We start from the raw sequence: 15,359 nt of genomic DNA, 5'->3' as shown, positions 1-15,359 counted from the left end.
CAGGGCGGCTTACAAGCTTAGCAGTAGCCTTCATTCTATGTATATGCCTGCTTATTAGGGCTTTCACACACACCCCAAGCGGCATTATTACAAAGTCAGCTTAATTGCCCCCAACAATCTGGGTCCTCATTTTACCTACCTCGGAAGGATGGAAGGCTGAGTCAACCTTGAGCCTGGTGGGATGCGAACCTGCACTAATTGCAGGCAGCTGGTGTTACTTAAGGAGGCATTAGCCCACTGCTCCACCAAGGCTCTTCATGTGATCTTGATTCTATCCCTCTGTTAATGCAGCCTAGCACTGTGTTGGCTTTTTTGGCAGCTGCAGCACACTGCTGGCTCATATTTAAGTGATTGTCCACTAGGACTCTGAGATCCCTCTCACAGTTACTACTACTGAGCAAGGTACCCCCTATACTATACCTGTACATTTGGTTTTTCTTGCCTAAATGTAGAACCTTACTTTTTTCACCATTGAATTTCATTTTGTTAGATAGCGCCCAGTGTTCAAGTCTGTCCAGATCCTCCTGTAATCTTAAGCCTTTTTTTTTCTTAATATCGCACTCTTCACATAATGATTTTTAAAACTATATTAACTTTATCATACCCTAAAAAGCTATGCCAACTAAACTTCCAGTTAAGTTTTCCTAATTCTAACATTCTTCTATTCTTCTATTTCTCAGCCACACCCACTCTCTCATCCAAACAGGATGTAAAACACAATCTAAAGCAAGGTAATACTAGTCTTCCTCTAAGCAACATCATTCGTGTTTTATCACAGAGTTTCTACCAAACATCATCAAACATCAATCTTAATTGAAATATAGCAATTAGAAAATAACCCAGCAAAGGTTTTTCTGGGTAATTATTGGAACATCTGGAAATATAGCAAAGGAAATGGCAAAACATCTTACTAAATTAGAATTATTTGACCTCATATTTTGTTTATAAACAATTTTATTTAGAACCCCATACATATTACAGCAGGGGGGAAAAATGCAGCCTGCTGCTAAAAGAGGAGAAAAGTGACTATGGCTCTTGATATCACATATAAATCCATTTTGGAATGTTACAAAATTATTGTTACAATATTATCTCCTCTGGATTCTGTCAAGGAATTGCTTATGTGGTGCCTAGGAGATTATGACGGGCTTTCAGTCTTATGTACTATGGAAGGAAAACCTGCAGTAAGATAGTACATGGTGCCCCTCTCAAACAGTATTCCTTTGTAAAATTTCAATTAAAACGCAATGCTTTGGGGTGAAAAAAAATCTGTTGAAATCACTCAGTGTTCAGAATAGCCTTTTCTGGAGATGTTGTGACTCAGGGCCAGCCTGTGGGTCCGGCAGCCGGCTCAGATGTCTCGGATGACTCAGATGAGGGGGAGGAGGAGTGTGTGGAAGACGAACCGGCTGATGATGGTTTGGAGGCTTCGCAGAGCCCCCAGCCGGGGCCCTCTTCTCAGCTGCGTGAGCCCGATAGTGCGGAGGATGATGACCCACAGCTGGCCCTGTTCAAGGACGCCCGACGTAGGAGGCAGTCGAGCAGGAACAAACAGAGAAAGGCTGTGGGACTCCTCGGGAGGAGGCACAGGGAGGCCACGCCCTGATCTCTAAATAAAAGGAGTGTTTGGGGAAGGGCTGGTTGCTGAAAGCAACCCTTCTGTTTGAGGATTCAAGTTCCAGTGTTTTTGTTTCTTGTTCTGTTGTTTGAGTAATAAATCTTGGCAGACGCTTTTCAGCCTCAGACGCTCTCCAGTCTCTACTGTTTGAACAGGGGTTTGCCTTATTGCAAGGCCGGTAGCAGGCTGGTTCAGAACAGTTTGCTTTCAGCCTCCCACCCCTTATTACTACGATGGAGCAGCTTCGTGCCGAGAATGCTCAGCTCACCCAGCAACTCACTTTGCTGGCAGCTCAGGTGGCTCAACTGCAAGCTCAGGTACATGCTGCACCCCCACTCAGGAGGAAATGTCAGATAGCAATGCCGGATAAATTTGCTGGCAATCCAGAACTGTTTCCTGCCTTCCTGGGACAATGCCAGCTTTTTATCAGCGTGAGAGCAGCTGATTTCCCCACTGACCGGGATAAGGTGGGATTCGTGTTAAGCCTTCTGTCGGGGGATGCAGCTCGTTGGGGCACACCTCTGCTGGCACAACCTAGCCCTTTGTTGGATAACTTTGGGGGGTTTTGTGACCATATGCGCCTCATGTATGAGGACCCAATTAAGGCGCAGACTGCCACCCGACGCCTGAAAGCTCTGAGGCAGGGTCAGCGCCCCCTACAGGCCTATATCAGCGACTTCCGGCTGCTTAGCCAGGATTCCGCCTTGAATGAGGCTGCGCTCGTGGATGCCTTCCAGGATGGATTGTCGGAGGAGATGTTGGATGAGCTGGCCCGTGTGGACATTCCCTCAGACCTGAATGGGCTGATCCATCTTTGTCTGCGGATCGATGCCCGGCTGCAGCAGCGAAAGAGTCGCCGTGCCACCCCACAGACCCCTGCCGCCCCTGTTGTGCGTGAGCCCCCAGTCCAGAGGGAGGAGCCAATGGAGCTGGGTGCCGCCAGGTCCCGTCTATCGGTGACGGAAATGGACAGACGACGATCGGGGGGGTTGTGTTTTTACTGTGGGGACCCTGGACATTTGGCTGCTTCTTGCCCAAAGAAGCGTCAGCGGGCATCAGTGACCAAGCCTGCCCCGAGAAAGTCCCCTACTTTGCTGTCGGGAAACGGCCCGAGCCCGATCTAGACGGTGTGATAGATCGGGCGACCCACAACGACCACACCGAGCGACGCCGTTCCGATGGTGCCTGTGAACCTCCACGGCATTTGATTTTGGAGGCACGTCTGATCCTTCCTGGCAAGCCAGAGGGGATTCCGGTCCATGCCTTAATTGACTCTGGGGCTACCACAAACTTTATGGACTCGGCCTTTGTGGCCAAATGGGCTGTTCCCCAGTGTCCGGTGGATCCGCCCATGCTAGTGGAGACTATCGATGGTCGAGTGCTCCTGTCCGGGCCTATTACGGCCGCCACGCAACCAGTGTGTATGGCCATCAGTTCCCATGTGGAGGCCATCCAGTTCTACATCACTTCGGATCTGCACTTCCCCGTGGTCTTGGGACTGGCGTGGCTCCGGGCGCATGATCCACAGATCTATTGGTCTCAGAACTTGGTCACCTTCCCAAGTTTGCAGTGCGTGGACCACATCCGCCATATCTGTGCCGGCCAGGTGGAGGGTTCCCCAGGGGTTTCCTTGCCTCCCGAACTGTCCGACTTTGCTGATGTGTTCAGCGAGTCAGAGGCGGATCAATTACCCCCGCACAGGCCCTATGACTGCTCCATTGATCTAGTCCCTGATGCGCCTCTCCCAGTGGGGCGTTTGTACTCCATGTCGGAGCCCGAGTTGGCTGCATTGCGGGACTTCCTGACAAAGAATTTGGCTCGTGGTTTCATCCGGCCCTCGTCCTCGCCAGTGTCTGCGCCCGTGCTCTTCGTCAAAAAGAAGTCGGGCGAGTTACGGCTTTGCTGTGACTACCGGAAACTCAACGCCATCACGGTGCGTAACCGTTACCCGCTGCCCCTCATCCCCGAGCTCTTGGACCGACTCCGGGAGGCTAAGATCTTCACGAAACTGGACCTGCGTGGAGCTTACAACCTCGTCAGGGTTCGGCCGGGTGATGAGTGGAAGACGGCGTTTGGTACTCGCTATGGACATTTCGAGTACACGGTGATGCCGTTTGGCCTGACCAACGCCCCCGCTGTGTTTCAGCATTTTATGAACGACATCTTTCGGGATCTGTTGGACCAGTTTGTCGTGATTTATCTGGACGACATCCTGATTTACTCCCCGTCGCGTGAAGCGCATCATCAGCATCTCCGTCAGGTCCTGTAGCGCCTCCGGAAACATCGGCTGTTTGCCAAGTTGGAGAAGTGCCAGTTCTACCAGGTGACCATCGATTTCCTGGGTCACCGCATTTCTCCTGAGGGCATCGCCATGGAGCCGAGTAAAGTTGAGTCGTTGCAGAGTTGGCAACCCCCGCGTCGCGTGAAGGATGTTCAGCGACTTCTTGGATTTGCCAACTACTATCGAACATTCATCCCTGGCTTTGCTGCCTTGACAGCCCCCCTCACCCGGCTCCTGCAGAAGAAGACTCGGTTCCAGTGGAACGCCCCCGAACAACAGGCGTTCCAGGCTTTGAAGGACGCTTTCATGAAGGAGCCCATCTTGAAGCATCCCGACCCGCAACGGCCGTTTGTCGTGGAGGCGGACGCCTCCGACATTGCCATTGGGGCCGTGTTACTCCAGGCAACGACGCCCAGCGGTACCCTTTTCCCTTGCGCGTATCACTCTCGGAAATTGAACCCCTCGGAGCGCAACTATACCATCTGGGAGAAGGAGCTGCTGGCCATCAAGGCGGCGTTCGAGGCTTGGAGGCATCATCTGGAGGGGGCGCGGCATCAAATCGAGGTCCGGACGGACCACAAGAATCTGGAAAGCCTGCAGACCGCTCGGAATTTGAACCAACGCCAGATCCGGTGGTCCCTTTTCTTTGCGAGGTTTGACTTCCGGGTGTGGTACATACCAAGCGGCCACAATCAGAGAGCGGATGCTCTGTCCAGGAAGCCCGAATACACCCGAGTGGAAGACAAGCTTCTGCCCAGGACAGTGATCCCCGTCGAGTCTTTTGCTGCGGTGCGGGAGCCGGTTGATATACGGGCTCGGATCCGGGAGGCGCAGCAGCAGGAGGCGTGGGTGGCTCAGCGGAAGGAAGAGGTGGGGCCAGATTCACCTTGGTCGGTCACGGATGGACTTCTGTATTATCGTGACCGGCTCTATGTTCCGGGAGGGCCACTCAGGGGACTCGTCCTCAGCCAGTGTCATGATAACCCGGCTGCGGGGCATTTTGGCCTGTTCAAGACTCTGAACCTGGTCTCCCGTACCTTCTGGTGGCCCCGAGTCCGACACGACGTCCAGTCTTATGTCACCTCCTGCATCCCATGCAGGCAGGCCAAGTCAGCGACAGGGGCCCCGCCTGGTTTACTGCAGCCTTTGCCAACACCCAAGAGACCCTGGGGGGCTGTGTCCATGGACTTTCTGACGGATCTACCCCCATCCTCCGGCTTCACGACAGTGTTTGTGGTGGTGGACATGTTGACCAAGATGGCGCACTTCATCCCCTGTCGCGGCTTACCGTCAGCTCGCGCCACTAGTCGCATGTTCATCCAACAGGTGTTCCGGCTGCACGGCCTTCCCGATAGAGTCATCTCCGATAGGGGGGCCCAGTTTACAGCCCGCTTCTGGCAGGAGTTGATGCGTGCGTTGGACATTAAGGTTTGCCTCTCGTCCGCGCATCATCCTCAAACTGACGGGGGTACCGAGAAGGTCATCGGTATCTTAGAGCAGTATCTGCGCTGCTACGTCAACTTGCAGCAGGACAATTGGGTGGACTATTTGGCCATAGCCGAGTTTGCTTTTAACAACTCGCAGCACACCTCCACGCAGATGACACCGTTCTTGGCCAATGTGGGTTATCACCCCCGGTTTTTCCCCCTTTCTCCCGTGGACTCACCGGAGCCGGCAGCGAACGACTTCATGGCGGAGTTACAGGCGATCCATCGGTTGGTGCGACGGCACCTGGAGAAGGCCAAGGCCGACTACAAGAGGTTCGCCGATCGGTCGAGAAGGGATACGCCTCCACTATCGGTGGGGGATCGGGTCTGGCTGTCCACCAGGAACCTACCATCCACACGGCCGGCGAGGAAGCTGGACCACCGTTACCTTGGACCGTTCCCAGTCGAGGCTGTCATCAATCCGGTCACCTATCGTTTAACTCTGCCACGTTCCCTGCGCGTGCACCCCGTCTTCCATCGGTCCTTGTTCGTCCCCGAACAACCGGCTTGTCCACTTCGCCAAGCGGAACCTCCCCCATCAGGACCTCGTGATGGAGGCAGCACCCCTGAGTACGAGGTCGCCAGCATCAGGGATTCCCGTTGGCTGAAAGGTCGCTTCCAGTACCTGATCGAGTGGAAAGGGTACGGGCCGGAGGACTTCACATGGGAAGACGCGACCGCCGTTCATGCCCCTGCGTTGGTGACTGCTTTTCACGAACAATTCCCATCCCGACCGCATCCGGATCGGCAGCCCCGGGGGAAGGGCCCTGCGGTGCGGGATAGTGTTGTGACTCAGGGCCAGCCTGTGGGTCCGGCAGCCGGCTCAGATGTCTCGGATGACTCAGATGAGGGGGAGGAGGAGTGTGTGGAAGACGAACCGGCTGATGATGGTTTGGAGGCTTCGCAGAGCCCCCAGCCGGGGCCCTCTTCTCAGCTGCGTGAGCCCGATAGTGCGGAGGATGATGACCCACAGCTGGCCCTGTTCAAGGACGCCCGACGCAGGAGGCAGTCGAGCAGGAACAAACAGAGAAAGGCTGTGGAACTCCTCGGGAGGAGGCACAGGGAGGCCACGCCCTGATCTCTAAATAAAAGGAGTGTTTGGGGAAGGGCTGGTTGCTGAAAGCAACCCTTCCGTTTGAGGATTCAAGTTCCAGTGTTTTTGTTTCTTGTTCTGTTGTTTGAGTAATAAATCTTGGCAGACGCTTTCCAGCCTTAGACGCTCTCCAGTCTCTACTGTTTGAACAGGGGTTTGCCTTATTGCAAGGCCGGTAGCAGGCTGGTTCAGAACAGGAGATTCAGTGGAAACTTTAGTTGTTGTTGATGATGACGTCATTATTTAAACTGATATTGTATTTTTTTCTCCGTTTCACTGATTTTTATTCCCCATTTGTGTCAAATGTTTCCTGACAGAATAATTTCCTTCTGGTGTCCCTTGTTTCTGGTGAGGATTTGGTAATAGAAACATTAGCAAATACTAAGCATGCATCTGCATATTTTCTCTCTGACTGGTAGGCTGACAGCTCAATGGAGTGTGGAAGATGAGGAGGAAGCTGCAAGGGAGCGACGCCGAAGGGAACGTGAAAGACAGCTGAGGTCCCAGGCAGAAGAAGGGCTCAACAGCACCTCTGAAGTGGCAGTACAAGAAAGCAAGTAAGTCTGTGTCTGGGATATCAATGGAGCCATGAGAGTCAGACTGAACTACTGTAATGCTTTAAAGGAAGTTAAGAAATTTCAGTTAATGCAGAACTGGGATTTCTCACTAGGTGTTGACTCGTAGGACTCTGAATATTGTCAATGCTCAGCTAAAATGCCGCTTTAGTTGGAGAAAAGTCTAGTTTTATGAAGGACTATCCTTATCAACCTGACTTCACTTTTGTATCAGCAAAAGTGGCTTACCTTAGTCCCCTGTCTTTGAGACCAGGCAGTTGTCAGGTGTGAGGCACAGATACTTACCTGCAGTGGCTCCAGCTTTCTGGAACTCATTATCAACTGATGTTCATCTGTTTCCTTTGGTGCAGGCCTTTAAGAAAACCTTCAGATTTTCAGCCTTATCTTTCCCTATATAGTTGTGGGGACTGCAGTTTTTTTTTAGTATTAATGGAAAATAGGGATGCTTAATTAACACTACCATGGTCAGTGGGATTAACTTGTGCATTAATTGTTTGCAGAGATTTGCCTCCCAGCTGCCTTGAGGGGGGTTTGTGGCCTAAAAGGCAATTTTTAAACAAAATTATTGAATGTAAAGTTGTCCATCAGCTATCATCAGTTATAAATGAATATGTGGCTGATAAAAGAAATCTGTAGGTGTCTTACTAGGAATAATTTAATTTGATGCATATAATAACACACACACAATTTCATACTGAGAAACAGGAAAACATGATCTGCATATTATGCCAGCACAACAGCAAAGAACAAATGAATCAACTTCATGACTTTGCAAGTTAAGTACAGTAAAATTACTGAATGCAGTACTATTCAGGAATATCATGGACTTTCTCTAAATTTGGCTTGCCAAATCTAGTGAAGACTATTCCAGGGATATAAGAGATTCTTAGAATTCCCAGCATAGCTCTCTTTGTGATAGATCAGGAAGCAACCATCAACCAGTCAGTATAAATGGGATTAATAAGTACAGTCCCTGACTTACAGAATTTCATTTAGTGACTGTTTGAAGTTACAACATCACTGAAAAAAGTGACTTATGATCATTTTTCACACAACCATTACAGCATCCCCATGGTCATGGGATCAAAATTCAGATGCTTGGCATATTTATGACAGTTGCAGTGTCCTGGGGTCATGTGATCACCTTTTGCAAACTTCTGACAAGCAAAGTCAATGGAGAATCCAGATTCACTTAACAACCAAGTTACTAATTTAACAAGTGCAGCGATTCTCTTAACTGTGGCAAGAAAGGTTGTAAAATGGGGCAAAAGTCACTTAACAAATGTCTCACTTAGCAACAGAAATTTTGGGCTCAGTTGTGGTTGTAAGTTGTACCTGTATCATATTTTGTGGTGTTCCATGCAAGTGCTTTAGAATGCACTGCATTAATTAGCTTGCCCGTATTGGCCAATTTGGTGGGTTGTCAGTTCTCCAAACTTGGTTTAGAGCAGCCATTCGCTGGACATTTTTTTAATAATGCTATGTACATACCCATACATTTTTAGTTATTTACAAATTGTAAATACTTATAAATATTTATATGTAAGATGCCCAGGGAAAGAAGAAAATTATATTGCTAAAAAGACAGTGAGTGATTTTCAGGCAGGCCTCTTTAGAGAGGATATTTCAGAGCAAGTCACAAATAGGCCCTCTTATCTTGTAGCCATTGGCTGAAGTTCATTTGGTAGTGGGACTTGGAGGACTCTGTCCAGTAGCTCAAACTTACAATTGAGGATCCCAGCAACAAAGATCCCAACTATACTTTGGAGAAGGTGTTTGAATGAACCCTCACTGCAAACTCATCGTTTTATTCTATTCCTTCCACTTCAGAAGTGCCAAAACCCTTAGATATTTCAGCTACTTGAAATGCAGAGCTGCTACCTGAGGTTTAGGATGCAGTGACAGCCTTCTCCAAAAGATGTCCAGAGTGATTGCTTCAAAACTGGTTGTGAGACAGCAATAGGAGACTGGAAGGCAAGCCACAAAGCATTTTCACTATCATTGCTCAGCATCTTCCACTTTGGGCAGTTACATCAGTGTGCATAATATAAAAACTAATTTTAATGAAGTATTTCTTTACTAGTTTTCTAGTTTCTAATTATGAAAATGCCTATTGTATATTTGCTGGTAGAAATCATAGACAAATCTATGTGTGCCTTACTTAACTAAAATGTATTGATTTTTATGAAGATTCTGAGAGATTCCTGCCTATGTTCTCCCAGAGCAGAACATAATAAGCCACAAACACTGTGAAAACCAACATTTTCCACTAGATCAGTGGGAGGCGTCCAAACTTTATTTTTACAAAGCCATTTGTAATGCAAAGTCTACATCAGTCAAGGCAGTCTGTCAGCCAGTTGCTTCTCCTAGCAAATCTTGTTGCTGGTAGAGAAGTTTTTTTTTTCCTGAACGCATAAGCCAAGGGCTGGTTTTGGCTACTGCATGTAGCAGCTTTACTTTTGTTCTTCAGAAATGGGGACCTAGAGAAGGAGCTCCAGTTGAAGTATAATTGAAGCAAAGCCCCTCTTTTAAATTTTGCACAGCTTTTTATCCCATTTATTGTGGGAGCTTCATTTACGGAGAGATTCGATGTTTTCACTAGAAGGCAAGAACCTGGAGGGGAAAGAAACTGATTGAAGAAGTGGAGAATAGGAGGGGCATTATTTTGCTTTGACTTGCCCGCCAAATATTCCCTGCAAACATTCCACCAACCTAGCTGGACCTGGCCCAGGGAACAGCAATGGCCAAAGGCAACTGAACTGTGGTGTACATGTCAGTACTCCTTCACACGTTTCAGTCCATTGTTAGAAGGGCTCCTCTCACTCCTAACTTTTCATTGGCTAGGACTAAGCCAGGGGTAGGCAACCTTGGCTCTTGTATGACTCATGGACTTCAACTCCCAGAATTCCTGAGCCAGCTGGCTCAGGAATTCTGGGAGTTGAAGTCCATGAGTCATACAAGAGCCAAGGTTACCTACCCCTGGTAAGCCATATGCTTGCTGAGACAACATCCAATTGGAAAACAAAGCCTCATTGATATCTAGTGGCAATGGGAGTGGTTTTGGAGAGGTTAATCAAAAAGAAATACACACAAGGAATTATTTCAGAAAAACAACAACAAATGTTCCCTTTTCTTTTCCAATGGGCTTGATGGTTTCATTCTGATCCCTAGCCATTTCTGCAGCTGTGATTCTGGCTTCAAAAGCCAGGATGCTAATACAGATTTTTTCTTCTTCTCCCCTTCAGTAAACTCAACTCCTCTTTAAAGTGACTCATTCACTTCTGGTAAGCTGTGTTGCTGTACATAGCCCCTTCCAAAACATCATAAATTGCCTGAAGGTCCAGGTTACCTTTGCTTGACATCCCTTATTTAGCTTCTTACTCCAAAGCATCCATTCACAACCAGATGTTCTCCAGATGTTTTGGCTTACAACTTCCCTAGCAGCAGAGTTAACTATCAAGGCTGATGGGAGTGGTAGATCCCCAAATCCGGCAGATATGGAGCTGAGGGAAGCTGTACTGATCTCCATGTTTAGAAGTTAGTCACTTCTGAGTATTGTAACTAATGTTTTGGACACAAGTAAGGGAGTGTGCATTGTGTCCATGCCTTTGTGGTTTCCTGAGCACCTGGCTGATTACATTAAGGAGGAAAATAAATACTTCACTAAATTTGTATTCAGACTTAAAATTCCAATAAAAATCCTCTTTAGAATAGATTCTAAATCTCTTCAGTATTTTTTCTGTTTTTGCCCCTATGAAATGACTGTTTCAATTCCTTTTTCCAAGTTAGCCCCTCCTAACAGATTTCAAATGAATTTACATTTTTCCTAACAAAAGACTGCCGTTGTGAACATGCCATGAATTTTCTCCACTGAACAGAAAGAAAATAGGGGATGTTACTTCTAGAAATGCCTCATCCCAACTTCTCTATTGTTCTAGATCAGGGGTGTCAAACTCACAACGTCATGTGATGTGTTGTGACGTATCACAACTTTTTCCCCATTGCCGGAGCTGGAATGGGTACAGTTTTGGCATGATGCATCCGGCCTGTGGGCCAGCAGTTTTTTTTTATTCCATTTATATCCCGCCCTTCTCCGAAGACTCAGGGCGGCTTACAAGCTTAGCAGTAGCTAACACCCCTGTTAGCAGTAGCTAACAACCCTGTTCTAGATTCTTTTTGCCTTGTTTCTTGAGCAGATAGGTGTTGTGTCAAGTTACATCCCACAGAGTGAACATTTTGTGGTTTAATCTTCTAGCAAGCATGTTATGTATTGGGCTCAATGGTAATACCACGTGGGTTGCTGGAGCAGCTAACAGCTCTCCAGCAACCCAGACTACAAGTCTCCAGTGCTGCTATTGGCTGTCCCTAGGCAGCAATGGTTGCTTCAAATCTATTGGGTGCCACCTAGGGGCTAGACTATATATTGCGGCTAGTTACAGCCCAATTCTCAGTTCAGATTCTGGAAGCAAATAAACATGAGTTTTCCTGAACTCACTTGCCTCGTCTTCATTCCTGTGCCAAAGAACCCGCTACACAACACTGGCGACGAAGGTGGGTTCTTGCTTCCCTGAAAAAGAGCTGAAGTCTTAGAGGGGAAGGCAGCACACGCCAGAGGGAAAAGGCATTTCCCCCCACTCCCGCAAGCTATGCTAATGACCTCGTGCTCAGTGGACTCATTCCCTGAGCCTGGGAAGCAGGATCCGAAGAAATTGCAGGAACCAGCAAAAAACAGAATGCCGAAGGTCAGAAGACTTTGAGAATTCGATGTGAAGCATCCAAAAGAATGGCCATCTTATTTATCCCAGGTAGAAAACTACCTCCGGGCAAACCAAATCACGGAAGAAGGCCTCAAGGCCGCAACGCTACTCTGCGTCTGCAGCCCACCAACCTTTGATTTGGCTGAGAACCTCTTCACTCTGACACCAATAGAATCGGTCTCCTACACGGACCTCAGGAAGAAGTTAACTGAACATTTCCAGCCCAAGATGTCTGAAATGGCCTGGCATTTCAAGTTTGACCAGAGAGTGCAGCAACCTCGTGAATCAGCTTCAGAATTCATCACGGGCCTGAGGCAGGCTGCACGCCTTTGCAAATTTTCAAACTTAGAAGAGAGACTACGAGATTGGCTCGTTTGCGGCCTACAGAACCGAACGCTTCAACAAAGACTCTTTGCCAGACCAAATTTAATGTTTTCAGAAGGACAAGATGAAGTTTTGGCCAACGTAGCCACCGGGGGTGCAATTCAAGCAGTCCAGCGTGCCAAAATGACAAAGCATGAAGTAACGGTCCACCACGAGGACGCCAAATGCCCCGAAGAGTCCTCCGAGGAGGAAGAACCAGAAATCAACAAACTTCAAAAGCAGACCAACATGCAACACCGCAACAGCCAGCAGCAAGAGAACACTTACAAGGCAGTTCTCTTACCTAGATGTAAAGGGTGCGGCGGCAGCCATTTTTGCGCCGATTGCAGATTCCGGTCAGCCATGTGCAGAGCCTGTGGCTGGACAGGCCACATCGCAGTGGTTTGCAGAGCCCGCCAGAGGGACCGGCCACCCAAACACCAGTTGGAAGAACCGACTAGGAGAGGTACTGGGGCCCAGGGTCCGGTTAGTGTGGGGTTTTTCAGAAGCCGTAGAAACGTGTGCCACACTGGGGCCCAAAGCCCCCTCAAACCTAAACTCAGACTCCTGGTAGAGGTACAAGGAGTTCCTTGTAAAATGGAATTGGACTCTGGCTCTGCAGTCTCCATTATCTCTCAAGACACTTTTAATTTCGTGTGTAGGCGCAGTAACAATTGGGCTAAACCGAGGCCCTCAGGCTTAATTCTAATTGACTTTCAAAATGCTCAAGTTAAAGTTAAGGGAGAAGCCACCTTGACTGTAAAATTTAAGGGGTTTTATGGGCACCTGGATGTCATAGTAGTAGGGGGCCAGAGAACGAGTCTCATTGGACTCGATTGGTTTGATGCCTTAGGTATTCAGATTACTGGTATCAACCGGACACAAACTGCAAACCTCTCATCAGTATGTGAGGACTATGCTGACATTTTTGATTCTGCCCTAGGAACATACACAGGCCCGCCTATCTCATTCAAGCTAGACCCCAATGTACTTCCAATTAGGGTTAAGCCTCGAAGGGTCCCCTTTGCCTTAAAACATAAAATTGATTCTGAACTCGACAAGCTTGTAGAACAGGGCGTTTTACAGCCAGTTGATGGGGGGGAGTGGGAAACTCCTATAGTCACCCTACTTAAAGCCAACGGGGAAATTCACATTTGTGCTGATCATAAATGCACTCTAAATAAAGCCCTCAAGCAACATGCTTACCCAGTTCCAGTGGTCAACCACATTTTAGCCTCCTTGCAAGGGGGTACTATTTTTTTGCTAAACTTGATTTAGCACAGGCCTATCAGCAATTGCCGGTTGATGAGGCCACAGCTGCAGCTCAGTCGATCGTGACTCACAGGGGGGCTTTCAAAGTAAAACGCTTACAGTTTGGAGTCAGTGTTGCCCCAGGCATTTTCCAGGGAATAATGGAACGCACTCTTAAGGGCATTCAGGGCATCTGCCCTTATTTTGATGATGTTCTTATTGCTGGGGAATCCCCAGAAGTGTTAGCCAGCAGGCTCAGATCTGTTTTACAGAGGTTTCATGAAGCAGGCCTCAAATTAAAAAAGAGCAACTGTAGTATTGGCGTTCCTTCAACAGAATTCTTGGGATTCAGAATTGATGCTAACGGCATTCACCCTGCTGAATCTAAAGTGAAGGCTATTAAAATGGCTCCTAGGCCAAATCCAAAGGTGAGCTACAAGCATTCTTGGGTCTCCTTAACTTCTATCACACCTTTCTACCTCATAAGGCAGCATTAGCAGAGCCTTTGCACAGGCTTTTAGATAAGAAAGCTCCATGGAAATGGACTAATTTACATGAAAAAAGTTTCCAGGACTTAAAAGCACTATTGCCAGAAAAGTCCACTGTAACTCATTACAAAGAGTCTAAACCTGTATGTCTTGCATGTGATGCATCTCCCTATGGGGTGGGGGCAGTTTTAAGTCACTTAGAAAAGAATGGAACACAGGTTCCTATAGCATTCTACTCAAGGACATTGTCCTCTGCTGAGCGCAACTATGCTCAGATTGACAAAGAGGCCCTAGCCATTGTTACTGGAATTAAAAAATTTCATAACTATTTATATGGCAGGGACTTCACGGTCTTTACAGACCACAAGCCACTGTTGGGACTTTTCACAACAGACAAACAAACCCCACACATACTGTCCCCAAGAATGTTGAGATGGTCTATTTTTCTTTCTGCATACAGTTTTAAATTGATTCACAAACCAGGCAAAGAAATGGGCCATGCTGATGGCCTCAGCAGACTACCACTGACACTAATGGAACCAGACCCAGCTCCTACTGCCAGAATTCTGTCCATACAGGACCTGCTTGAATTTCCCCTCCATGATGGGGATATTGCTGCTGAAACAGCTACAGGTAGAACACTTAGTAGAGTACTTTCATGGTATACACGGGGTGGTTGGATAAAAGCCAATTTCAGAATTATTTTGTCAGAAGACATGAGCTTTCTGCCCACAAAGGGTGCATTTTATGGGGAAACAGAGTCATAATTCCCTCTTCCATAAGAGACAGGGTCTTACAATCATTATATGAAGGTCATCCAGGCATTGTCAGAATGAAAGCTTTAGCAAGAAGCTACCTTTGGTGGCCTGGCCTTGACAAGGACATTGAGGGACAAGTCCATGGTTGTTATACATGCCAGAAATCTAGGCCTGAAATGCCACAGGCTCCAGTTCACAGGTGGGAGGAAACGCATACTCCCTGGTGTAGGGTTCACATAGACTACGCTGGGCCTTTTCAAGGACATCTCTTCCTTATAGTAGTGGATAGCCACTCCAAATGGCTGGAAGTAATTCCAGTCCCTAACATGACTACTGCTAGGACCATCCAGGTGCTGAGAAAAGTCTTTGCTACACATGGGTTGCCAGATGTCTTAGTTTCAGACATTGGGACCCAATTCACTGCTGCTGAATTTCAGGCCTTCCTTAGAGCAAATCTCATCAAAAATGCAATGTCTGTGCCCTTTCATCCGTCTTCTAATGGTCAAACTGAACGCATGGTGAGGACAACGAAGGAATCACTCAAGCGCATGGTAACAGGTGACTGGCATCACAGATTGGCAGATTTTCTACTCTGCCAGCATTCTATGCCCTGCACTGCTACAGGCAAAAGTCCTGCAGAACTGCGTTGGGGGAGGTGATTGATCACTAAACTGGACAGGTTGCATCC

The 15,359-nt window shown here is 47.9% G+C and overlaps 1 protein-coding gene across 4 annotated transcripts in view; it reads left to right on the top strand.

Moving 5' to 3' along the window:
• LSP1 (lymphocyte specific protein 1) overlaps nt 1–15,359 on the top strand; it is a 120,223-nt gene that overhangs the window by 60,194 nt on the left and 44,670 nt on the right. For all 4 annotated transcript variants that reach the window (XM_081331848.1, XM_081331846.1, XM_081331845.1 and 1 more), the window contains exon 2: nt 6,899–7,036. In XM_081331848.1, the coding sequence (XP_081187974.1) occupies nt 6,899–7,036 (138 nt within the window). The remainder of the gene's footprint in view (nt 1–6,898; nt 7,037–15,359) is intronic.

The sequence above is a fragment of the Vipera berus genome (assembly GCF_964194415.1).
Source record: "Vipera berus genome assembly, chromosome: 1".
Taxonomy (NCBI): Eukaryota; Metazoa; Chordata; class Lepidosauria; order Squamata; family Viperidae; genus Vipera; species Vipera berus.
Note: the sequence above shows the minus strand (reverse complement) of the source record. Positions and strands in the feature narration are given on the sequence as shown.